At 48.4% G+C, this 27,071-nt stretch overlaps 1 protein-coding gene across 1 annotated transcript; it reads left to right on the forward strand.

Annotated features, from left to right (window-relative positions):
* Nucleotides 1–1,846: 1,846 nt before the first annotated feature.
* Nucleotides 1,847–26,537, forward strand: LOC144721244 (parapinopsin-like). Its single transcript, XM_078598707.1, has 6 exons — nucleotides 1,847–2,339; nucleotides 13,917–14,101; nucleotides 16,265–16,408; nucleotides 21,185–21,328; nucleotides 23,704–23,793; nucleotides 25,693–26,537. The coding sequence occupies exons 1-6, from the start codon at nucleotides 1,934–1,936 to the stop codon at nucleotides 25,801–25,803; spliced, it is 1,080 nt and encodes a 359-aa protein (XP_078454833.1). The 5' UTR covers nucleotides 1,847–1,933; the 3' UTR covers nucleotides 25,804–26,537.
* The last annotated feature ends 534 nt before the right edge of the window (nucleotides 26,538–27,071 follow it).

Raw genomic sequence — 27,071 nt, forward strand, 5'->3', positions numbered from 1 at the left:
CGGATTTCTGAACTTTCGATTTAAGGTTAAAGGTCGTGCATAACTCACCTTCAATACCATAAGTTGATGGTTTATTTCGGTAGGAATGAACCCTGACCGGAGCCTGTATGATGAAGGAGACTCAAGTAAATGCTGTGCCCGACTGACACACTTACAAGTAAGAATTGGACAGAAGCTTGTTATGTATGAAATCATAATGCGGTGTATCTGAAAAGGTGGATTATAGTAAACATACAAGGCTCTGTGTAATTACTAATAGCGTAGGATCAGTGGCCACAACAGGAAACCTAGAAGCATTTGTTAAATGAGCCACACCCTTTTGACGAGACCCAGGAAGTCAAAACCGGTCCCTGATTTCCCTTCTTTAACACATGTTGCTTGAAAACATTGGTTCAGTCGAGATACTCGCATACCTCCGTCACCGTATTGTCCCAATTCTCTCTGAGGCTGCTGATAAGAATATATGCAGGGAGTACGGTAACATGATAAATGCAATCATAATGCTAATTATTTACCCAGGAAGTCCTCAATGAGCATAATGAATGTTCTTCAGTAGGAGCCCTGCTACATTGGGATGTGTTGACCAATGCCATTCGTGTTTGCCTTCGTCTGAGAGCCAACCGGAGTGCCCAGAGAAGTCCCAGGAAGCAACCGAAGGGGTGAACACTTTCCTGGCCACATTGCATCCCCTATACCTACAACACCTGACAAGCCAGGTAAAGGATTATCGTGGATACACGGGAACATTTTTATTCTCAGTGGTAGTGCCTTACGCCAATAAGTCTTACTCCAATAGCAGCCTAGCCATCGAACAGTGGACGGTAACCGCATCGCGCCCTTTCAGATGCGCTTCTGCGGCCGTCTGGAACGCTCTTCCGTCCGATATTAGGAAGCCACTGGAGCTATGCACTTTTAAATCATCTAGATTCAAAACTCATTTCTTTAGAGCTGCTTTTTTGCGTTTAGTTTGTTAACCTTCCCCGGCACATCCGATTAACATGGATGGCTACGTACGGTATGAAAGAAGTTCAACACACGTACCAGCAAGCGTTCTGGAAATGATATCGAGTGATAAATGCATCCCGGATTGCCCGCGTGCGTCACATCGCCACGCGTAATCCGTACCACGACCTCTTGAAGCCTTCAGACTGGCTCCAACTCCAAATGCTGCTCGCTGCCTGTCTCTCCCCCCCCATCCCTATTGCTCCCTCTCCACTTCCACGTCCCCTGTGATCCCTTCACAATGCCCTGCCCAAGCATCACCCCCTGCGCACATTTCCGAAAGGCGTGCACGGTGTGTGAGCTGCACAAGGGAAGCGGAGCTCACGTCTCACAGCTCACACACAGCTCACACACAGAGATACACACGTACAAAGAGACAACACACACACACGCAACGTATTTACAAATAGTGGCACACGCATACACAAAGACAGACATTCTCATCATACGCATACACAGCGCACGCAGACAGACACACACACATACGCAACTCAATTGCACATAGACAGTCACACACGCATGCACAGAGACACACAGATACATCTGTAGCGCACACACACACACACAAAGACCGACAGACACACACATATACATACACAGATGCCAGGCGCGCACACAGCTCAGGCATAGATGCACGCAGTTGAATAAGCCTCCACACCTGTACACACACGCAGGTATTCCAACACGCAGAGAATCCTTTTTTTTCTTGTTGCCAATCAGAAACGACTCGCACCGTGAGATAATTTGTATATTGCGCGCGTGCTTTCATGTGCATACGCAGAGGCACGCGCGGCACAGATTAGTTTTATTTTTTATTCTCTCTGTTAGAAATACAATCGTTATTTCATTTTCCTCGCTGATAGGAAGGTAGCTTCGTCTCCTCCACGACGACATAGGGGGACGCTGTCGACGTCCGCTCTCAACAGCGACGATGATGGTGACGACGAAGATGACCGCAACGATGATGGTGATGATGATGACATCCACCACCATCAAACCCTCCTCTTCGCACCTCCTCGAAGCCTCCTCGACCAACGAGACCTCTACGGTGACTCCTGCCCCGTCTCTGGGTCCCGTGGGCTACGGGCTGCTGGCCGCACTCATGGGAGTCACCACGGCCGCCTCCGTCACTCTGAACTCCATCGTGGTGGCCACGACGGTTCGATACCGGGCGCTGCGGCAGCCCTTGAACTATGCCCTGCTGAGCCTGGCCTGCGCGGACCTCGGAGTGGCGCTCGGAGGAGGCGTAGCGACCACTGTCACCAACGCCATGCGATCCCAGCTGCAGATGGAGGACGCGCTCTGCCAGGCGGAGGGGTTCCTGGTGGCATTCTTCGGTAAATAACGCGGCAGTGTAAATTTCGATTTAAAGCTTATTTCGTGACTGCAGGGATTCATATTCATTGTTCTTTCGGTAAAGTCACGTAGAAGGGAAATAATAAAATAATAAAAATTAAACATAATAAAATGATTCTCACGACGTTTCGGCCACAACGCAAGCAGCCGTCCTCAGGTGGAGAACAGGTCTGTCGAGAAGACAGAGTCTATTTCAGACTCTGTCTTCTTTATTATTTCCATTCTACGTGACTTTACCGAAAGAACCAAGAAGAAAAAAAACGCGGCGGTGGTGGCGGTGATGGATGGGATGGATTGACGGGGGTGGCGGGGCGCTGATGGTAAACTAGGGGGGGGGTGGTGCTACAAACCCGGCGACCCGAGTTCGATTCCCGCTCACGACCAATAATAACAGCGGAGAATATTTGAATCGGTCCTGGGCCTCCCCTAAGTCGACTCGGCCTCAAATGAGTACCTGGTGCGGTGTGTAAACATTCGCCAACTAGGGAGACAAAGGCGGCCGGGGCGTGATGTTGGCCACTCACACTCTCGTGTGTCGTGCCGGGCTTCAGAGGTGCTACTCGCCAACAGCGCGTTGCCCAAAACTCTGTGAAGGCTACACGGAGGATCATTGTCGTGTCTTTGTTCGCCGAATGATGGACTGGTTATTCGATTGAAATGCATTGAATTGTGAGCGAAGAAAGTCGATGGTGAAAGCGCGTTACTCATGAATTGTATTTCGAGTGAGCGGTGGCGAAGTGATTAGCGCGCCTGCAATTTACTAGGTTCAGACAGCTGGTTTCCCTTTCCGGTCACGGCGACCCATAAGTGGGCGAGTGACATCTGAACCTGTTCCTGGCTTCCACTCCCACCCCCCTTCTTCAACCCGAACTGACTAGCGTGGTGAAGTATGGTCAAATGGCCGGTTCGGTGCGGGGTAGCACCTCATCCAGTTGTGGGGCTGGCATGGGGATGTAGATTCTACATTCTTGGTCTACAATATTCAAGTGAGAGTGCAATACGACTCAATCACGCCGAGCAGGCTTGATCCTGGGTATTGCTTGGATGGGCGACCACGTGTGTTATGGTCTGTGAATTATGGTAAATGATGGTTAATTATGGTCAAATAAGGGGTCCGAATGCTCTCATCTAGCAGTGGATGGACATGATCTGGTCGCGTTAACGTTCATGTCTAATGCAGCGAAAAAAGCTCTGCGACAAACGATAAATATACACACACACAGGGTGCTTCAAAAAAATGTTAACACTTCCGATAATTTGCAATAATACTACAAGAAATGTGCCCTAGGGCTCTGGAGAAAATTCCAGGCATGTGTTGACAATGATGGCGAACAAGCGGAGACTTTTTGACTTTGTGAAGCAATTAACATACATTTTATATCATGTTACAGTGTATTATCCGTTCTTTTTCCATTAAAAACTATAGTCCCGTGTAAGTGTTAACATGTTTTTGAAGCACCCAGTATAATACTAATGCACACGCGTGTATTTTTTTTTAACGCTTTCCGATATTGGATTTGTTCTCAGAAGTAATATTGTTTGGTTATTTTGGTAAAGTCACGTACATAGAAAAATAATAAAAAAATAAAGTGAATAAAATAAAATGAAAATAATAGTAAAAAAACACTAATGTAGACTGTAGCCTGGTTCTTAATCGGAGTGAGTGTACTGGCAGTCTATAATGTAGACTGTAGCCTGGTTCTGAACCTCGGTGAGCGTACTGGCAGTCTATAATGTAGACTGTAGCCTGGTTATTAAGCTGGGTGAGTGTACTGACAGTCTATAATGTCGACTGTAGCCTGGTTATTAAACTGAGTGAGCGTACTGACAGTCTATAATGTAGACTGTAGCCTGGTCTTAACCTCGGTGAGTGTATTGGCAGTCTATAATGTAGACTGTAGCAATGGTTATTAAACTGAGTGAGCGTACTGGCAGTCGATAATGTAGACTTATTCTTGGTTCTTTCGGTAATAAAAAAAAACCCACAACGTTTCCATCACGCTTAAAATTGCATCCACAATCTTACCTGAACAGCATTGCCACTGAAATCCATCTCCTGGGAAAATTGTTCTCATTTGGTGCCATGTATCCAGCACTCGGTTTGCCCAGGTCTGCATGAATTCAATCAAAACTTTGAAATTATTTCCAGTCTATGATATCAAAAGGAATATGCGTGCTGCCAAATGCGAGATATATTCTCATTGTAGATGAATCGCACATGTGTGTGTGTCGTGGGTGAGTTAGGAGAGAAACGTTTCAGCTACTTTACATGCCAGATATTCTGTAATACGATGTGGATTTATATGTAAGCGCAGCCGTATCTCGAGACGGTGTTTAAAAAGTGGGACATGGTCATTGCAAGAAACCATTGATCTCGTATTATACGTATTTAAATTAGAGGCAGCAGTCATAGGCAGAAGATAAACATCTTGACCAAATACTTGAATAGGGGCATGGAGTCGGCAGCCTGGATGACTGGCTGGGGGGGAGATGGAGAGAAGGAGCGACCTCCAATTGAACAGAGGATTTATCTTGGGTCGCTGGAACAGAGAGTGAGATGTGAGGGGTAGGCAGGAGAGGCGACAAGCCATGGAGGATAGTTGTATGACTTGCATCCCACTGTGATTTTTGCACACAGCGTTAGTGTACGGTGCTTTTTCTGGAATATTTTGCTGTTTTTTTCCTGGATTTTCTGTTTGCACATAGTCACATAGTCACTTTAAGATGTTTTCTTGTTCATGTTTTTTGTCTTTTGTTTGTTGCGGTTGCACCCGATTCAAGAGCCGAATGGCTCACAGGGCTATACCTAATAAATTAACAGGACCCTGCGGGGTGGGCTGGTAGGAACGAATAACCAAAGGAGATAAACATAATGTACAGTATTATTACACTTGTTTAGCCAGGAAAGCCCCACTGAGTCAAAAGGTTTTTGTAGGGTCCTGCCAAGTGTTTGCAGTAGGGGGCGATGTTGCTACACCTAATCGGACCATACGAAGGGAGAGATTGAGGCCTAGTTCTAGGCTTTAGGCCTAGCTGTAGGCTTTAGGGCGCTGTGAGTTAATTTTTAATTAAATGTTTTACTTATTTATGTAAAAGCTTTACATTTAAATGTTTCTATTTAAAAACATGAGGGAATGTAACATTGTTAAACATTAACTCCCTTTCACACACGCTAAACTGAAACTGAAGAGAGAGTGAGGGCAAATATTGCGGCCCGCTCAGAATGTGACTGGCAGCCAAGAGCGGTATTGTGAGAACTGTATAGGGGAGAGTGGTGTGTGTGTGAGCAGCCTGGTGTGGGCTTTTTAAAAATAAATTTGAATCATGCAGAGGAGGGATTTGGGAGGCTACAGAGGCGAGAGTTGCAACAGACTTTTAATATTTTAATAATCCTTTCTTTCAAAACGTTATGCCAGATGGCAAGCTTCTCCAAACCTATTTGTTTTCAAATACAGCTTTTCAGAGTAATTTAAACGAGAGAGGACATTCATACATTCACGAATCTCAAGTTTATGTAAGCAGAAAACAGTTCTTTATTTGACGTTAATATGTGTACATTTTAGGGCACAACATTGCACCAGGATCTTTTTTTTATTGGTCAATACGCAGATTTACATTTATAAATTTCATCCAAAGAAATCACTCCGGAATTAGAGTTCGCGATTCCAGTACTCATACCATAAGCTGTGTGTGCACAGAGTGTATGTGCATAGCCCTTTCTCAATCCACCGCTGGATAAAAGCCTCCCTACATCGTTTTGGTCATGGGGATTCAAGTTTCAAGTTTATTTTTTCTTTAACCAGGTGAGAACTAAAGAGACCAGCATTTGCAAGAGTGACCCGGGGCATTAGTCTGCCAGTAGGGGGCGATGATTGCTGCAATGTATAAAAATCCCAATTGAGTAATTTGCCAGTACATTTTTGTTGTTGAAATGTTGCCCCTGACGCCGGCACACGATGGCCCACTCTTGGGAATGACGTCATTGTGATTATTCACGTCCACTGCGAAGCAGACGCCACGTCGCAGCATCATTTCGGGTTTTTTTTACACCCGCAGTAATAACCAGGGCGGCCGCCGGATTAGAACGGTGAACCTCTGCGTGATGCGGCGAGCGCGCTACCGCTCGGGCGTGTCACCAATCCTGCACTGGTCAGGGTAAGTTTCGATTTAAAGCTTTCGTGACTGTAGGGATTCATCTTCTTGGTTCTTTCGGTAAAGTCACGTAGAAGGGAAGTAATAAAATAATAAAAAATAATAAATAATAAAATAATTCTCACGACGTTTCGGCCACAACGCAAGCAGTCGTCCTCAGGTGAAGAACAGGTCTGTCAGACGCTGTCTCCCCGACAGACCTGGTCTTCACCTGAGGACGGCTGCTTGCGTTGTGGCCGAAACGTCGTGAGAATTATTTTATTATTTTCATTTTTATTATTTTATTACTTCCCTTCTACGTGACTTTACCGAAAGAACCAAGAAGATGGTCAGGGTAAGTTTGTGAAGGGGGCAACTGGTTCAGAGAGCCCTCGTCTCTGATATTAGCCGTGTACGAACCACCGCGTTACCACTCAACAATATATGTGCGGAGGCATATATATAGGAGTAGTGGAGTGTATCGCTGTCATATCGTGTACTGCAATACACTACATACTGTAGTGTGCATATATGATGCCGTGGTGTAATGGTTAACACACAAGACTTGTAACCCAATCTCCCCAGCGTGGCAGATGAAACGATGGTGCAAGCTTCTTAAATCCATCGCCTCTGCCCACCCAGCACTATGAGTTGGGTGGGCCACAGTGCGTCGAGTGTAGTTGGATAACGTGTGCCTATGTCTACCTCTTCCAAGACATCTGGTCTGTATGGAAGAGTAGGCCCTCCCGCCAGCAGTGGCGTGAGCAAGCAATTGCAGGGTTGCGCCTTTACTCATTCATCAGCAAAACATTGATTTCAGTGATTTTAATCAAAATACATTTTTTGGGTGATAATTCAGAATTCTGGTGTGAAGGGAATAATCGCATTTGTGTCGGTCCCTGCGAATATCACTCGGGCATGACACACTCTGGCGATGGAGCAAACACGGCATGACCCCGACGATGATTATTGCCAGCGTGTATCCTTTGTGTGTTGTGTCGTGCGATTCCAAATGGAAAATAGTAATCTCAAAGGTCGGTTCGCCAAAGAGTTGATTATCCTTTCCTCTCATCTAATAATGTTGCCTCACTCTCCCCCGTGTGTGGGTATATATATCATGCGGTATCGTGTGCATGAGATACAAAAAAAATTACAGTTTCACGTGCTGCCACATTATACGTGCGAGGTCCCAACAGTTGGATGTAATTAGAAGAAGCAAATAAAAATTCATCCGCGTTGACGGCGAGATGCAAAGCTAAAGGTGCAGCCCTGGCTGAAGTGCCTCCACTAGAGCTCTCTCTCTCGAGGGTATTTGGCCTACTCTTCCGTCATGGCCAGACGACTTTGGAAGAGGTGAGAGTGCCCGCCACATGCGAGCTGTTGATGTGGTGTGCACCCACGCGGTCAACCACACGCCAACGTTCGGTCAACGTTAGCGTGTGGTTCGAACCGTTGGACTCAACGTTAAACCAACGTTTCATGTCCACTGGCCGTTTACACTGCTGGGCGGTGGTGGCGCTCGCGTCGGTGTGCGGCACAGCACAAGTTGAAACGATTATACATTCTTGTCGTGATTATTGTCGTGGGTGATGGAGGAAACCTGCCGATAGTTTCAAATGCCTCGCAAGGAGGTCGAATGGGAGCGACTTGGCTCGCGAACCGTCCCAGATTGGCCGGGCCAGTCTCTACCGGAATTTGGATCTGTCTACCGGTGTCTATTGACAGCCATCCGGGAGGTTTTAATCACAATATATTTTAAGAAGATCAGTTAACGCAACCGAAGCTCGTAATTCCGTGACTCGCCTTACACTCGCATTCAACACGGCAATGGCTTGATATTGCGTACGGCTTGAACGATACAATTCACTGCATTACATCTTGTTGGGAAGAAAACTAAAATCTCCTTGAATAAGCTTCAGTGAGTGTTTGCCACCCTAGCGCTGACCACTACGCCAAGGCAGCATCGCGTGATGCATCGTGAACCTTAGCATCGTGAAACAGTTTTGTGTCTCCGTTCAGGGTGCATCGTGTAAGGGGCTCTGGAGCGACTGACGTCATTGCTCTCAGGAGCTCATTCTCGTGGCCGCAAGGCGCCCACATGAGCATGTGGAAAGTCCGCCGCGAGTCGAGGTGCAGTTCCTCCACCCACACACCACCGACAGGACGGATACTCGAGTTGAACTTCTTTCGCACCGTACGTAGCCAACCGTGCTAATCGGAGGTGCGGTAGAAGGACAACAAACTAAACACCAAAAGCAGCGCTGAAGGAATTAGTTTTCAATCTCGATTTAAAACTGCAGAGTTCCTGTGGCTTCCAAATGTCGGAAGGAGAGAGCGTTCCAGACGGCCACAGAAACGCATGCGCGCGATGCGGCGACCGTATGTGTTCAATGGCTAGCCGAGACCCGCTGTGAGGATGATCGGAGTTCGCGTGATGACGGTTTGTGTTCCTTGATGAGATCAGCAATATATTGTGGCTCATTTGTGTAATAATTGAGACCTTATCACGCATTCAAATGATGCATGAATGCAGTGTCGGACTCAGTGCAGTACAGCTCACTAACGGACATTTCCAGGCTCATTATACCGGAGGCCGCATTGTGCGCTAACCTTAAATTAACATTTTAATTAATCCACAGGGGTTTTTATGCCGCCCCAACTAAATGAGTACACTGTGTGATCATTGAACTGCGCGCTTTGGGGGATAATGGGACACGATTTGTGTGGCGTGCTCATCTCGCTTTCTTTGGTTTCTGACTGACGAGTATAAATTGGCCTTTCAGTCCATTTCCCGGAGATCTGTCGTCTTGCGGTGGTTAGATTTGCCCTCTCGATGGTGCTGTCATGTTGATTTTTAGTTGAAACTCGCATCCAAAATTTCCATTTAAATACAGATTGCTTATCTCATTCGAGCAAATTTGGTTTGGAGATTATTGTTAATTCTACACATTCGTATACAACTATAACCATATATTTTTTTTTATTTGAAAAAACAAACATCCATTGCGTATAATAATTATTATTATTATAATTTGACGAATTTATCCAGGAAGTCACACCGAGTCATACGACTTTTTCTGGAGGGTCCTGCTACATTGAGTTTTTTTATTTTAAGATATTTTCAGACAATTAATCACGAGTGTTTATGCATGTTGGAGGAAACCGGAGCAACCGGAGAAAACCCACGCATGCGAGGGAGCAACACTCGATCACTCTACAGATGTAAACAGATGGCGATTAGTCCACTGGCTCTACTGCCGTCTCCTGGCGAGCAAGGGTATGGCGCTTCCTCTACGCCCACGCAATGGGTTTTCGCAACATCTATGTAATCCACCAACACTCGCTTCCAGTGTTGGATTACAGTCCACGTGCATAGCCACCACTGCCTGGGCACTGACTACAATATAAACATGTAAAGCATCGTAAGTAACTAATAAATTAACTCTAAATCATGAGCGACCTTTAACGAATTAGGCAGCGGCTCTTATATCGGTAAAAGGTGTTAGACGTGTGGGATAGTGCACTGTGAAACGGGGGTGTTCGGTTTGGGGTTTATCTTTATATGATCACGTGGCCCAGATTATGTTGAACACCAAATTCTGAACAAAGCCATTCTGAGCCACGGTTTCGTGGAATCGACCAGAATCCGTCAGTTGATCTGATCGAGCAAGGTTCAGGTCAGATGTTATTGATCATAAAGGCTTGGATCGATGACTTAACTAGAATCAATTCATCGGGTTATTTGCGCTGGTAACCGAGCACACGTGAAGTAATCGCAGTATATATGATCGATGAAAATTACGTGTAAATGTTACATTAAAGGTGATGCGAAGGAGAGAGAAGCAAACAAAGGGAACAAGTGAGACGATAAAGACGAGAGAAAAAAACAAAACCGATTCCTGAATTAGCTTGCGATTTCGAATTGTAACAAATAATTTTGGTAGCCATGGGGTGCATCGTTACAGCTTCGTATTAACGAATAGAGCTGGCACGATTCATCAAATAAGTCGATGGAACTTGCAATCGATTACTTTCACCGTGGTCCAATTACTCGGGGAATTTAAAAACGGATGCCACCAAAAACATCTACCCCCCCCCGTCCCGCCACCGAAGGCAGGAAACCCTCTAGAAGCCATGCCCAGCATGACACAGCCAATGATGCGTGACCCCGGGGGCTGTTCATCCAACCTCCAGTACAGCGGCACGCGTGGGGAGAAGAGGTGAGAATTCGTTTTTCTCCGAATCTCTTTAAGTTGTCTGAGTACAGTCGTTGAATAAACGAACAGATAAACACATTCCTGCGGAGGGAGCTGGTAGGAACGTTGGGTTGCTCGGTCAATAGCCAGGGTCAACGGCGGCGTGGTGTATTCCGCAAATATGCCCGACTGTGAGGGCGGGCACAAGCCGGCGTGAGTAGGTTAAACGTTGAGTTTTATAAGGGCACCACGGGGTGACCAGCCCCTCCCCACCCAGCCCCACCCCTCCCACCCCCCACCCAGCCCCACCCTCCCCACCCAGCCCCTCCCCACCTTCCCCACCCAGCCCCTCCCCACCCTCCCCTCCCCACCCAGCCCCTCCCTGCACGATAGACGGACGGACACAATAATCCCTTGTGGGCTGGTGTAACCAGGAGGTTCCTACCAGTATCATTTGTACGTATGTTGAACTTCGTTCACATCGTACGTAGCCAGCCGTGCTAATCGGAGGTGCGGGGAAGGACAACATTTAATAAAGCCCATCTCTACTTTTAACTCCCAAAGCCAGAGTCACAAGGGCACATGAGCCAATGCAAGGCCATGACTCAGCTTGCTATCCATATCGACCATTTAATACTATTACGTTTATACTTCGTTCCAATTTCATTATAATGTTCATATTTAGACATTTGTTGAGTGCGATGGACTAATATTTTGTATCCATTACTTAGAGCCACTGTTGTTTGAAGGGTTTTTTTACTGCTTCTCTGCACATTAAATCCATGTGCAGGAAAACATCAAAACGAGTTTGTTAACAATCTGATTAATCCTGATCGTAGCAATTTTAAGCTGCTCGTAAGCAATGTTAGCAATGTTAATCTCTTGAACCAAGAGTTCGTTTAGGGTGAGAGACCATGCAGTGTATGTTTATGGCCCACCGGATGGCACAGCCTTACTCCGAATGTGCGTGTGTGGTATGGGGTGGTTAGGCAGAGAGCAATTAGAACCTCTCTGAGGGGCTAATCACATCAAATTCTAGTTCTGTTGATTACACTCAGCCAACCGTCTGATGAGGTTAGTTTTCTATGACAAAGACAGCATAATGGGCTGTGTTATACTGGTAGGAACCACCTGGTTCCACCAGCCCACAGGGGATTATTGTGTCCGTCCGTCCGTCGTGTATCCAAAAATGGGAGGGGTAGGGCTGGGTGGAGAGGGGAGGGTGGGGAGGGGCTGGGTGGGGATGAGAGGGTGGGGAGGGGCTGGATGGGGCTGTGTGGGGGGTGGGAGGGGTGGGGCTGGGTGGGGAGGGGCTGGTCACCCCGTGGTGCCTTTATAAAACTCAACGTTTAACCTACTCACGCCGGCTTGTGACCGCCCTCACAGTCGGCCATATTTGCGGAATACACCACGCCGCCGTTGACCCTGGCAATTGACCGAGCAACCCAACGTTCCAACCAGTTCCCTCCGCAGGAATGTGTTTTATATATGTAAATATGTATATTGGCAGAATAAAATAAAAATGTACCGCCACTTTGTCAATCCACTCCTGGATGAGAGCCTCCCCATTCTGTGTAAGTCGTGGAGGTTTGTTTGACCATACTTCACCAGGCTAGTCATGCGGGTTGGTCCCAAAGCCCGTCTGGGAAAAATTGACATCCGTCATTTGGGTTCATAGTGCGGTGCGCTAACCACTGCTCCACCATATTTATCTCACCACATAAATATATATATATTCGTAAAATATAAACAAATTACATACACAATCCATCAGCCACGTGGCCTTCAGGGAATGCAGCTCATCGGCAGCATTGCTTCAACACACATACACATTCTGGACCGGTTTCGACATGCAGTGCCTCATCAGCAGAATCAAGCTTTTGCTTGTAGTGAACCAATGCTGCCGATTAGATGCAGTCTCAGAAGGCCGTGTGGCTGATGTGTTGTGTGTAACAATGTGATTTAACTTTTTATCTGAAAAGACAAATATGGGAAGTCGGCGTTCTTTATTTACCCATTAATATTCTCCACAGCGAGGTTGGAAAAAATATATGACACGCGGCGCTATTTAGGACACTGCTGTGAAAACAATGAACACACCTCAGTGCAGCGCCTCTTAAGGAGAAACAACTCTGTTTTATAAAACATTGCATAAGGTACCCATTTAATGTCTACAGGAGGCCCGGTACAGGTCCAGACATAACACACCACCGATGTTGGCCATGGCCTGGCATCAAACCCAGGTGGTTTGCAGCGGAGTGCTTCTGCGCACTGAAAAGTGTCTAACGCAGAAACACCTTTACATAGAGAGAAGATCCATGTGTTAACACTATGATACCTCCTTTACCAGTGGCAAAATATAGTGATAGGTTTTTACCCTTTCAACTGGTACAAAAACTGACACCTTTATACAAGGCATCATGTTTGCAATAACCACAACACAAGCAGTCAAAATGCAAATAAAAAGAAACAACTCTGATGATGATAATGATATGCATTGTCCTTGAAGTTGATTGGTCCACACCCGAGACAGCTTTTCTTAGAGCCTAGTCTCCATTGGTGTTGGACCAGATGACGCCAAAAGGCGTACTGCAAACATGATGCCTTGTATAAAGGTGTCAGTTTTTGCACCAGTTGAATGGGTAAAAACCTATTACTATCCCTGTGTTAGTTCATTGGTGAAACCCCCAGCAAGCAACGGCACCCTAGAGCGAGCCGCTGCTACAGGAGGTTCCCGCCAGGCTGGGTTGAGACGAGGCTGTGGTACAATGTCATCGGTACGCGCTTTGAGATGCCGTTGCATTTCAGCAGACGGCCCTCGACGGCAAATGGAAATTCTCAAAAGTCCATCCTACAAACGGAACGCCGCGTAACAGATCCTTCTTCTGCTGCTGCTGCGGCTGATTGTTCACGCTGGGACATTAACTACAATTGTACATCGACGTGGTTAAAGGGGGGGGGGGGGGGCAGGTGATTGCGTGTGAAGTAGGAGCGGAGTAAGTGGCGTATTCGCTCCTGGGATGATGCTGCTGCTGCTGCCTCCTCCTTTGTGTGTTTGTGAATCTGGCGATGATTGCGCCGTCCGCTGGTCGTTCCGCGTTTCGCTTTTGTCTGTTGACCCCAGCCGACCCCCAGCGAGAGACTGTGAATTTAGTGCGTGCCCCGCCCCCCAATCCCTACTTCCCCCTCCCGTGTTGTCTCCCCAACCCCCTCCCCCCCGCCCTCCTCCAGGCCTCGCAGGTCTCAACTCGATCTGCGTGCTGGCGGCGGAGCGCTTCGTCATGGTGTGCCGCCCGCTCAGCTCGATGCGCGTCGGGGGCCGTCACGCGCTGCTCGCCCTGGGGGCCGCCTGGCTCTGGGCACTCGCCTGGGCCACGCCGCCACTGCTGGGCTGGGGCCGCTACGGGCCGGAGGGGGTGAGAGACACCCCCCTCACCCTCCCATGCGTGACACTGCCACCCCCCCAGCCCACACTCCGCCCCCCAGCCTCCACCCCCCCAGCCTCTACCCCCCTGTCCCCACCCCCCCCCTGCCCCCACCCCCCCAGCCTCCACCCCCCCAGCCTCCACCCCCCCAGCCTCTACCCCCCTGTCCCCACCCCCCCCTGCCCCCACCCCCCCTGCCTCCACCCCCCCAGCCTCTACCCCCCTGTCCCCACCCCCCCCTGCCCCCACCCCCCCTGCCCCCACCCCCCCAGCCTCCACCCCCCCAGCCTCTACCCCCCTGTCCCCACCCCCCCCTGCCCCCACCCCCCCAGCCTCCACCCCCCCAGCCTCCACCCCCCCAGCCTCTACCCCCCTGTCCCCACCCCCCCCTGCCCCCACCCCCCCTGCCTCCACCCCCCCAGCCTCTACCCCCCTGTCCCCACCCCCCCCCTGCCCCCACCCCCCCAGCCTCCACCCCCCCAGCCTCTACCCCCCTGTCCCCACCCCCCCCTGCCCCCACCCCCCCTGCCCCCACCCCCCCAGCCTCCACCCCCCAGCCTCCACCACCGCACAGCTTCAAGTGTCAATCAAATTCGTTGGCGGTGTCAGTGATGGGAATTTTGTATTCGTCAGTGAAGCGAGTGCGTGTGGTGTGTGTGTGTGGTGTGTGTGTGGTGTGTGTGCTGTGTGTGTGGTGTGTGTGTGTGTGGTGTGTGTGTGGTGTGTGTGTGGTGTGTGTGCTGTGTGTGTGGTGTGTGTGTGTGTGGTGTGTGTGGTGTGTGTGTGGTGTGTGTGTGTGTGGTGTGTGTGGTGTGTGTGTGGTGTGTGTGCTGTGTGTGTGGTGTGTGTGTGGTGTGGTGTGTGTGTTGTGTGTGTGTGGTGTGTGTTGTGTGTGTGTTGTGTGTGTGGTGTGTGTGTGGTGTGTGTGGTGTGTGTTGTGTGTGTGGCGTGTGTGTTGTCTGTGTGTGGTGTGTGTGTGTGGTGTGTGTGTTGTGTGTGTTGTGTGTGTGGTGTGTGTGTTGTGTGTGTGGTGTGTGTGTTGTGTGTGTGTGGCGTGTGTGTGTGTGAGGAGTGGTAGTGTAGTGGTAGCTCTCTGTGTGTGTGAGGAGTGGTAGTGTAGTGGTAGCGCTGTGTGTGTGTGAGGAGTGGTAGTGTAGTGGCGAGCTCTCTCTCTCTCTGTGTGAGGAGTGGTGGTGTAGTGGTGAGCTCTCTCTGTGTGTGTGTGAGGAGTGGTAGTGTAGTGGTAGCTCTCTGTGTGTGTGTGAGGAGTGGTAGTGTAGTGGTAGCTCTCTGTGTGTGTGTGAGGAGTGGTAGTGTAGTGGACAGCTCTCTGTGTGTGTGTGAGGAGTGGTAGTCTAGTGGTAGCTCTCTGTGTGTGTGTGAGGAGTGGTAGTGTAGTGGTAGCTCTCTGTGTGTGTGTGAGGAGTGGTAGTGTAGTGGACAGCTCTCTGTGTGTGTGTGAGGAGTGGTAGTCTAGTGGTAGCTCTCTGTGTGTGTGTGAGGAGTGGTAGTGTAGTGGCGAGCTCTCTCTGTGTGTGTGAGGAGTGGTACTGTAGTGGTGAGCTCTCTCTGTGTGTGTGAGGAGTGGTAGTGTAGTGGTGAGCTCTCTCTCTCTGTGTGTGAGGAGTGGTACTGTAGTGGTGAGCTCTCTCTCTCTCTCTGTGTGTGTGAGGAGTGGTAGTGTAGTGGTAGCGCTGTGTGTGTGTGTGTGGAGTGGTGGTGTAGTGGTTAGCGCTCTCTGTGTGCGTGTGTGTGTGTGTGGAGTGGTAGCGCTGTGTGTGTGTGAGGAGTGGTAGTGTAGTGGTGAGCTCTGTGTGTGTGAGGAGTGGTAGTGTAGTGGTGAGCTCTGTGTGTGTGAGGAGTGGTAGTGTAGTGGTGAGCTCTGTGTGTGTGTGGAGTGGTAGTGTAGTGGTGAGCTCTCTCTGTGTGTGTGTGTGAGGAGTGGTGGTGTAGTGGTAGCTCTCTGTGTGTGTGTGAGGAGTGGTAGTGTAGTGGTGAGCTCTCTCTCTCTGTGTGTGTGTGGAGTGGTAGTGTAGTGGACAGCTCTCTCTCTCTGTGTGTGTGTAGTGGTAGTGTAGTGGACAGCTCTCTCTCTCTGTGTGTGTGAAGAGTGGTAGTGTAGTGGTAAGCTCTCTCTGTGTGTGTGTGAGGCAGCTGGGCACGTCATGCGCCCCGGACTGGCTGGAGCGCTCTCCGCTCGGCCGCTCCTACGTCCTCTCCTTCCTGCTCTTCTGCTTCGTGCTGCCGCTCCTCGTCATCGTCTTCTGCTACGGGAGCCTCCTGCGCAGCCTCCACAGGGTGGGTGCAGGGCGCTGCCCGCACTAAGATCCCCCACGCATATCCTTTGGTCTTTTCGGTAAAGTCACGTAGAGAGAAAAAATAAATAAAAGTGAATAAAAATATTACGACGTTTCGATCCCAACACATGATGACGACCGCTTGTGTTGCGGTCGAAACGTCGTGATATTTTTATTCACTTCATTTTTATCTTTTTCTATCTACGTGACTTCACCGAAAGAACCAAAGAATATGGATTCCTGCAGTCACGAAAGTTTGAAGTCAAAATCCCCCACACAGCCTTTAACATGATCCCTCAGCACCCATCCCAGATCAGACCTATACTTGCAGCCGTTGTGGCAGGACCTGCTTGTCCCGCATATGCCTCGTCAGCCACCAGCGTGCCTGCAGAAGACGTGGATGTCCTTCCTAGATCTTCGTTCGCGAAGCCAAGCCATGATGATAGAGTGGCGATGTTTACACACCACACCAGGTACTCATTTGAGGCTGAGTCGACTTACGGGAGGCCCAAGAGCGTTTCAGATCATCGTCACGGGTGTTGGCCGTGAACGGGATTTGAACTTGGGTCGCCGGGTTCGTAGCGCAGCGCGCTAACCCTTGCACTATACTGCTCCCCGATACAATACTCAAACATACATACAGACATAATCACACACGCATGCACACTCTCTAACATACCTATACGTACATGTATAGTCACGCTTACGAATATTCACACAGACACACGCACAAACAAATCAGATGATGGGTACAAACTCAGTAATCACTGGAAAGATGTTATTAACCACGCAAAAAAGACTTAATTACACTTTTTGGACCATCTTATCTGACAGGCACTATTTTAATTTACTTCACCGAGTGTTAACATCCACAGTGTTTAACAGTAATCTCTTCATTGTTCTTTGATCACCGCTCGCCACGTTTCCATTCATTGTGTTGAGCACTACGTGATGTCTTTGATCACCGCTCGCCCTCCGTCCCGGCGCGTCTCCATTCATTGTGTTGAGCACTGCGTGCAGTCTTTGATCGCCGCTCGCCCTCCGTCCCGACACGTCTCCATTCATTGTGTTGAGCACTGCGTGCAGTCTTTGATCACCGCTCCTCCTCCCTCCCGATACGTTTCCATTCATTGGCTACCACAGCCTGATAAGCTCTCCCCCCTCTCCACCTCCCTTCAACTTGCTTATAAGGGATTACATCTTGAATCATTGCTTCACTTGATGCAGCTAATTCGGCTGTGACGGTCCCACCTGATGACGGAGACTTGTGTTGCCTCCGAAACGTCGTGAATTTTATTTTGTTTTGTTTTATTTTACTTTCATTAGTTTTAATGTTTTTAACTACGTGACTTTACCGAAAAAACCTGAGAATATGTATTAATGACTGAGCAATTGTTGATGACCATGATAACAACGATGTGATGACAATGGATTAATGATGATGATGTTCATAAAAATAACGAAACGATAATGACAATGATGATGCTGATGGCAGGATATTAATACATGATTTCAACGAATTAATTAACAATGACAACCAATTGATTATTTTGATGATTATGACGGCAAGGATGGTGAAAATGGAAGGTGGACAATGATGATCAGTCGATAATTATCATTGCACACGCAGACAAACACGAAGATCCCTCCTCCCCCCTCCTCATAGCCTGAACAGACGGTGGTGTAAAGTGTTGTTAGCGAGCACCTATGAAGATAGGCACGGCACACAGGAACACGTGAACAGTCCTTTTTGTATTCAGTCAGCCCTTACCGCCTGCCTGATAGGATTGCTTTTCCCAATTGCATTTGTGACCCTGCTGAGAGCATCAAACAAGAAAGAGGCTCTCTTTTATGTCTTGAAGTTGTTGCTCTGACACGAGCATGACATATACTGGCCACCACGCTTCGATACAATTGCACTGCAATGTACAATGTACTGTAAAAAACATGCCCTCTTGCAAATTGAGCACGCATTGTGCACATTTCACGGTGTGTGAATACGGAACAGGACACAGACGTGTACACATCTTTGTTCGCGGTGAATTTCGACGGTTTTTTCCACCAACTGCGTTTTATTTTTGTAAAAAAATGTATCGTGTTTTTTTCTAGTTTTCTCGTTTCTTTACAGTTGTATCCCAAATGTGCAATCGGCGTTGTGGTGAGGGACAAAAAAAAACTCTTCCGAGATCCATTCCTAGAGAACAGCCCTCCGATGAGGCGAAGTGATCTGAGAAGTAGTTGCTATCTTTGATGGATTTAAACCTCGGATTTCAGCGGTGCCAGTGCAGAGTGCTGGTACTTCCCGAGGAGGTGGCTCAATGGATAGTTCAGAGGTCAGATCGCTGAGCTGACGCTGCCGACACCTGAAGGGTGGTTGGTGATGGCTGTGCACGTGGCCTGTGATCCAGCTCTGTGGAGGCAGTGAGGGTTGCCGGCTCGCACAAATCTTGTGAAACTTCCTTCCTGTGTGCACAGAGGCACCATACCCCTGGCTTGCCACGTGAAGGCGGTACGGCAAATGTGTACTCTCACCTGTTCAATTTGTACGGTGGTAGCGTTGCCCCCTCGGATGTGTGGATTTTCTCCGGGTGCTCCGGTTTCCTCCCACATGTAAAACACTCATGAATTGGCTGATAACACCTTTATATATAGAGGATCGCAAAGCTTGGTGGGGAGGGGGGTAATTTGGTGCCAGCTCACTGCCTGGCTGCCTTTCCGTGCTTGTCGGTGGTTCCTCGTGCCTCTGAGTCACTCTCTGTCTTCGAAAGCGAGCAAATGCTGTCCGGTGTGGTACGTTGAAATTATTATATCAGGAATCTCAGAGGGCGATGATATTCACTTCCGTGGGCTGTTCTCGAACGTGAAGGGTTGCTCTGCCCTGCGAGAGATCTCAATGGGTTATTATCACGGGTCAGTTCAGTTAATGTATTAGGTAGAGCCCTGTGAGCCATGCGGCTCTTGACTCGGGTGCAACTGCAACAAACACAAACATTTTTCGATTTAAAGCTTTCGTGACTGCAGGGATTCATCTTCTCATTCAGATGCTGTCGCCTCGACAGACCTGGTTTTCACCTGAGGACGGCTGCTTGGGTTGTGGCCGAAACGTCGTGAGAATTATTTTATTATGTTTTATTTTTATTATTTTATTACTTCCCTTCTACGTGACTTTACCGAAAGAACCAAGAAGATGAAACACAAACATGAACAAGAAACATCTTAAAGCAACAGAAAAATCCAGGAAAAAACAGCAAAGTCTTCCAGAAAAAGCACCGTATATCAATGCCGTGTGCAAAAATCCCAGTGGGATGCAAGTCAAACAGTAACAACCATAAGACAATTTAGATTAAAGTTATCAGTCCAACTCTGTACTACAACAAACAAATACGGTGATGCTGATGGCGCAATTTGGCTAAACCACTCAGAACAGAGGGGCACTCGCCCACACTGGCAGCCAGGCAGCCGAGCGGCATGCTGTCCGTTCAGCGGGCTTCCCGCAGCCGCTGCGCAGCCACTCACGCAGAGGACAACCACTGCTTGACTTATATTCTTAGGTTTTTTTTCGGTAAAGTCACGTAGGTAAAACATTAAAAATTAATAAAAGTAAAATAAAATAAAAATCACGACGTTTCGGAGGCAACGCAAGCTTCCGTCTTCAGGTGGAACCGTCACAGCCACGACAGCTGTATCAAGTAAATGAGAGATTGCAGGAGCTACCACTCCGTTTATATAATGGTTGGAGAGGGGGGGGGAAGGGCCAAGTACAGCACACTTTTTATTCATATGGTAAGGTGAGGCTTAAGAGGGTGAGCCTTTGTTATGGAGAGGTACGGTTTGTGACTCAACCTGGCCTACCTAACAATAGTGTGAAAAGGAGAAAACAACTAAACATGGTTACTTTATTTTACTTTTATTAATTTTAATGTTTTACCTACGTGACTTTACCGAAAAAACCTAATAATATGAATCCTTGCAGTCACGAAAGCTTCAAATCTAGAACTGCTTGACTTATGCTGCGGTACAATAGTGAAAATACAGTCGTAGTGATAATAAGAATAATTCACAGACCCTTTTGTCAATCCACTGCTGGATGAAGGCCTTCGCACATCTCACTGGTGTGTGACAATACATTTCCAGTTCCAGTTGCTTGCTGCATAGTGGCATCCTGAGCTTGAGTCCCATCCACGGCTAACACCAGTGGCGAGTGACATCTGAACCGGTTCTGGGCGGTCTCCTTCACCAACACGCGCGGTGAAACAAACTCACGTGACCGTCACGACACAGGGGAAGCTTTCATCCAGCGTGGGACTGGCAAAGCGCTGAAATGATTACCATCGTAAATGATGATGATGATAATAGGAAATACATTTAGGGGAAGCGTTCGCTGTTAAAGCTGTACTAATTGATTCTAGATTTGAAGCTTTCGTGACTGCAAGGATTCATATTCTTAGGTTTTTTTCGGTAAAGTCACGTAGGTAATTTTTTTTTAAATTAATAAAAGTAAAATGAAGAGTAAAATAAAATAAAAAATAAAAAATAAAAATCACGACGTTTCGGAGGCAACACAAGCTTCCGTCTTCAGGTGGAACCGTCACAGCACGCTTGCTGTATCAAGTAAATGAGAGATTCCAAGAAATACTACCCCGTATATATACTGGTTGAGGGGGGGTGGGGGGATGGGCCAGGACAGGCCCCCTTTTTATTATCATGGTAAGGTGCGGCTTGAGACTACGGCTGTTCTAATTGGGCTGGCTACCGCCACCCCTGCCACCCATGGCAGGCGTCGCGGGTCAAGTACAGCGTGACGCAGCGAGCCGAGCAGCGCGTCGGGGTCATGGTGCTGCTCATGATCGTGGCGTTCCTCTTCTGCTGGCTGCCGTACGCCGCCTGCGCGCTCGTGGTCATCTTCCAGCCCAACATCCAGGCGAGTCTCGACATGGCCGGGCAAAGTCGTACCCCCCCCCCCCCCACATTGCTTGGGTCACATGCACCCCCAGTGTTCGTATCTGTGCGTGTGCGTGTTGTGGGGCGTGGTGCTGGCCATGTCCGGCAAAAACAACCGCCTACCTCCTCAGTGGTGCCGGATGATGACGCTATGATGGATGTTAGCGATGACATGGAGAGAAGGCCAATTCCAAAATCGGCCATTCCCCTCATCGCGCTTGTAGTCACCACCAGCAGCCAAATGGGGGCTCTGGATGGGTGCGAGGGGCTGGTAACCTCTCCACCTTCAATTTAGTTACCACAGAAACACGTGAAAATATGTAGCTAAGCTTGTGCCGAAGGCTGTGGGGGTACAGGCGTCTATGACGTCTTCTGGGGTTCCTCCAGAAACAGCAAAAAGCCACTGCGAGTGGCCACATGGAATGTTTGAACGCTCACTGCGGAGGAGAGACCTCTGACTGCAGAGGTCTCGCTCTGAATCAGTCGAGCGGCATTATCTTTTCATTGGCTGCGTAACGCTGTGTGGAAACTACCTGGTTTGTCGCTCCGCACGAAGTTTTGGGTCTTCTCGGCCACGGTCATGTCCTCCTTTCTCTATGCTTGTGAAGCGTGGACTCCCCTAATGGAACATCTTCGCCGGTTAGAAACATTTAGGCTTGTCTGCCTGCAATCCATCCTGGGTTTAGCCAGGCTGAATTGTGTGAGAAGTTCACAAGTCCTTGAAAGATCTGGACAAAGTCCAATCGGTGAGCTCCTCTGGCAGGCAAGGCTGCGTTGGCTGGGTCATGTAGCCCACATGTCCAGCCACCGCATGCCTAAACATCTTTTGTTCGGCTGGATAGAGGGGGCTAAACGGGCGCGGCATTGGCTAGAAAAGATATGGAGTGATCAGCGGTGTCAAGATCAGCCTCTGTGGAGGAGGCTCATGAAGGACGCGACTGGGCAGTTGGAGGCAGTCGCCCTCCAGCAACAACGGAGGGCAGAGGAGTGACCACTCACAACAACGAGTGGCACGCCGAGTGGCTAAAACACAGCAAGTTGGCACAGTGGGGGGCACAGATGGTGCATCGCCAGTCATCTCAGTCAGTCAACCCATGGCACCTGGGTCTGTCCCGTGACCTCCTGCCAGCGGGCGTTCGACACTTCACGTGGCCTCAACGCGCACATAGCCTGGCACAAGCGCTGTGGTAACGGTTGTTGTTGGTGCTGGCCACCCACCCCCTCGTGTATTGTGCCAGCCTTCACAGGTGCTCCCTAACAGCACTTGACCCAACAGTTAAAGGCTCCATACTCTTTGGACTTTACCGAAAGAACCAAAGAGTATGGATCCTTGCAGTCACGAAAACTTCAAATCTAGAATTAAAGGCTGCACGGGGGATGTTTTGATTGGTTAACAATGTGCCCTAGGAAATGCCCATGTCATTTGATGGTTGGAGTCCAACCCAAAGAATATTCGGCCCCCAACAGAGCCTCAGTGTTCATTTAGTAAAAGTTGTTCCACATACTTTAGAGAAAAAATACTGCCGTCTATTGCCTGGTTCAGACAAGTTTCATTAACAAGTTTCTGTAGATATTTTCTTCTCATTACACGTACTCTCTTCAATGCCAGTGCTCACTGCCAGACCTCTTGCACCATGGCTTATGTAATCGACCTGGTTTCTGAAAAGGCTTTGATCGGGTGGAATGGCCTCTCCTGCCAGCAGCTGTGCACAGGTGCACAATAAAAAGAGCCAGCCCTGGATTATTAACCATAAATAAGCGCCATCTGCTTTGCAGCGGACGTTAGAGATCTCCTGACGTTATTAAAAAAACGTGTAGGCACTATGTGTGCCTGCGTAACAGTCCAAATTTTCCAGGTGTGAAAGTTACTCGCCTGCTGCAGCGCACGCGTCGTGATGGGTGCTGCAAGATCCGACCGCGTCCGTCCAGTGCTCGCTGAGTTACATTATACGTCGCACTCATTACACACAAAGTGCTCGCCGCAAATGAACCATAACACCTTGCTGATTTCGACAAGCAGCATAAACCATCACGAAAACTCCGCTCATCCTCGCAGCGGCTTTTGGCTCGTCATCGAACAAAGACGGTCACTGCATCGCACACTTTCGAATGCACTTCTGCGGCCGTCTGGAACGCTCTCCTATCCGATGCTAGGAAGCCACTGGAGCTATGCACCTTTAAATAATCTGGATTGAAAACTCGTTTCTTTCATGCTGATTCTTGTGTTTAGTTTGTTGTCCTTCCACCGCACCTCCTATTAGCGTGATTGGCTACGTCAGGTGCGAAAGAAGTTCAACATACAGTACATTGCAAAGCGCTCGGTAATCAGACCCGCCGGTTCCTTCTCTCGTACAGCTCAGCCCCCTGGCCGCGTCCATCCCTCTCTACGCAGCCAAGTCGAGCACAGCCTACAATCCCATCATCTACATCCTCCTCAACCGCCAGGTGACCACCGCACAGCGAGCGTTCACTCTCGCCCGTTGCGGCAAGGTGAGAGGGTGGGGCTGCCACACCTGTCCTGGTCTTCCCAGGAACGTCGTCGTGGGAAAGCCGTGAGTCTTCCACAGTTTTTGTCAGTTCAGTAGCAATAACGCACCACTCAAGGCGATGCGTTCGCACGCAGCTGTGCCATCTTCTGGAATTGTGAGATGTTCTTCTTCTCATGATATGTCCTGGCTATATTGTGTCTCTTGGCAAGAGGTCTAGTTGGAGAGCTTAGATATGTGAGGAGAGAATTCCAGGCTAAGGATGAGGGCATCTGTGAAAAAGAGCTTGAAAGCTCATCGGATTCCTCCACTATAAATACATTTTCTGATTCTGAGGCCCAGGTTACAGGGGGCTTGACTGCCACTCTACGGAACGAGTGTAGCACAGGCAAAATCTTCAGAATAAATGCTTTTTTTAAAATCCTTTATGTTAAGTTCACTTGCTTGCTTGCTTGCGCGCTTACGACCGTGCAAATCTTTCGGTCGTTTTTTAACCCACTTCCCGTGATCCAATCGAGCTGACATTTTGCACACAGACTCGTTGTGCGTGACAATTTATTTTCGTGAAATTTTTTTTCCAAAATGTTACACTTTTTAGGAAAAAAAATTTCATATTTAATTTAAAATACCAATGTGATAAAAATGAAACTCTTACTCAAGAAAAACAGAAATGAATAATAAAATAAAACCGATGCCACGCATATAAAGGATTTCTAGTGAAAAACTTTGTTTTTACGGGTTAATTATTTGCCAATGAGGACTCCTGTTTTACGTAGATCTTGAGATCGTCAGAGCTAATCCAGAATGAGACTGCATTGAGGCAGTTTGAGAGAACGGTGACGAGGGCTGCTTACGGTCAGCCGAGCCATAGTAGAGCCGAGCATCGCCAGCTTAGAAACGATGATCGGCATTAAACACCTGCGGACGATCTTCCTGTGGGAGATGTATGTTGAACTTCTTTCGCACCGTACGTAGCCCTCTTTTTATTCTGTTGTTGTCCTTCCTCCGATTAGCACGGTTGGCAACGTACGGCGCGAAAGAAGTTCACCGTACGTACGTAACACGCCGCACAATATTCACTCACTCTCAAAGAGAGAGACCGATGATGGACCATGGACAAGCAGGAAGGCAGCCACGCTGGCACTAACAATTGTCCATGTTCTGCAGTTCTCGAAATATTAAGGTGTTATCATAATTGTTTTTTTACCCTTCTATCTGGCAACAAAACTGACACCTTTTTTACAAGGAGTCATGTTTGCATAGACCACAATACCTGCAGCCATAATGCAAACGAAAAACATAACTATGATGATATATGCACTGTCCTTGAAGTTTTGTTGCCAGATAGAAGGGTAAAAAAACAATTATCATATTTTTTACTGGCAAATGAGGTTCCAATGGTGTAAAGGTGTTATCAGTCAATTAATTAATCTTTACATGTGGGAGGATACTAGCGCCAGCACCCGGAGAAAACCCATGTGTGCGATGGGGAAACGCTCGATCCCATACAGACGGAGCAGGTGCAGTCCACATCTTTGCTGTACAGCACTGCCTTCTTCTGGTGAGCCACAATATAGCACCTCCCAACGCGCACGGGAAGGGAGTTTCACAACATTTGTTCGATCCACCAACCCTCGCCTCTAACTGCATGTATGTATAACTTCTTTCGCACAGTACGTAGCTAGCCGTGGCTAATCGGAGGTGTGCCTGAATCGCGTGCTAAGCCACCACCATCACCACCAACCCGCCAGATAAAGAGAGCGACAGAGGAAAGACACCGCTAATCCGTGCGTGGCACGTGACCTCTGCCCCCCCCCCACCACCACCACCCTACTCCCCGGTTGCGTGCCGCACACAGTTTCGCGAACACATCCACTGCATGCTGTGCGGCGCACGGAAACCGCCAAAGCCTGACGTGGGGAGAGCCGCGCACGGGAGGAGGGAGAACGACGCGGTGTCCCAACTGTGACCGCACTCTGCCACGACGCCTGCCCTGTCACCGCTGCCCACGCTCGTGTGTTCGCTCCGGCCAGCTGTGACCCTCGCATCTCGCTCGCTCGCTCCGTGTGCTTTGTTAATGCCTCGACTCGCCTTGGTCTGCCACCCAGTGTATGTGCCCCGAGGTTGTATAAAGTCATTCCCTCGTTATTCGCGACGGGTACGTTCTGGGGATGCTCGCGGAAAATGATATTGGCCCTACGAAAACCTATCTTTTTCATGAATTGAGGTCTGAGAATTCTCTCTCTCTCTCTCTCTCGTCTCTTTCTCTCATCACTTTGTCACCACATTCTCTCTCATCACTTTCTTTCTCTCTCTCTCTCTCTTGAGGCAGTCGTGTAGAGTTCCAGATGCGATTCGCGGATAGCCAAAACCGCGGATAGCAAGTTCCTGAATAACGAGGGGGTACTGTACATGTCAGCATGTTATAGCTGTGATGTGTGCTCATAGCTTGAATAGTGTTTATATATATTTAATACGTTTTCAGCGCAATATTATACAAGTGTGGTGGATAGTTCATTGCCTTGACTTCACAGTAAATAAATATCGTTCGGTGTATTTTCATTTGTTCAACAATATAAATAACTTAAGTGTATCTTTGTGCTAAACTGTCACAGCATTGTATTTGACATGATGATGATGAGTTGATAGGTATGGTTCACAGAAGACACGTGATGGTTTACAAATTAAACTACCTCATTGATATCGCCTGTCCTGTCGCCACGTGTTACGATTACGCGAGGAACGATGCAGCGATTCAAGGGTGAAATGAAATTCTCGCGCACGATGCACGCACCAAGTGGAGCTATATATGGAATTGGTGACCACGGTGGCGAGATGTTAACTACCTCGGCCGGTATACACAGAGGAGCTCGTGGGTTTGATCCCAACCCTGACGTCTGTATATGTGGAGTTTGCATGTTCTCCCCGTGGTCGCGTGGATTTTTATCTGGGTCTTCCCGTTTTTTCCCTCCACATTTAGAATCAACATGCATTTAGTGTATTTGGCTGCTATTTGTGGCCAGATCGCTCCTGAAAAATAGCTAAATAGCTCAAAAGACCTTACCTGGTAAAATAATAGTTTCGTTGATAGTTATTGTAGTTCATGTGATCCTACAGCCACTGGAGGCGCTACAGTGTGCCAGAATGTGTTTGTATTTTCCCAACAATTCTACGGTATCTCAACAATTGTACTGTCGGTGTCGTGAGACCAAGTAATCCATCCGCAACGGCTCCCAG

The sequence above is a fragment of the Lampetra planeri genome, chromosome 11 (genome assembly GCF_965212315.1).
Source record: "Lampetra planeri chromosome 11, kcLamPlan1.2.h2, whole genome shotgun sequence".
NCBI classification, from domain to species: Eukaryota; Metazoa; Chordata; class Hyperoartia; order Petromyzontiformes; family Petromyzontidae; genus Lampetra; species Lampetra planeri.

What these genes read in the sequence shown, in the direction of transcription:
- LOC144721244 (XM_078598707.1), top strand. Translation starts at nt 1,934, where the DNA reads ATGATGGTGACGACGAAGATGACCGCAACGATGATGGTGATGATGATG. An exon ending in TCTTCCAGCCCAACATCCAG is followed by an intron (nt 21,329 to 23,703) that starts GCGAGTCTCGAC and finishes TCTCTCGTACAG; the next exon opens with CTCAGCCCCCTGGCCGCGTC. An exon ending in ACATCCTCCTCAACCGCCAG is followed by an intron (nt 23,794 to 25,692) that starts GTGACCACCGCA and finishes TGCCGCACACAG; the next exon opens with TTTCGCGAACACATCCACTG.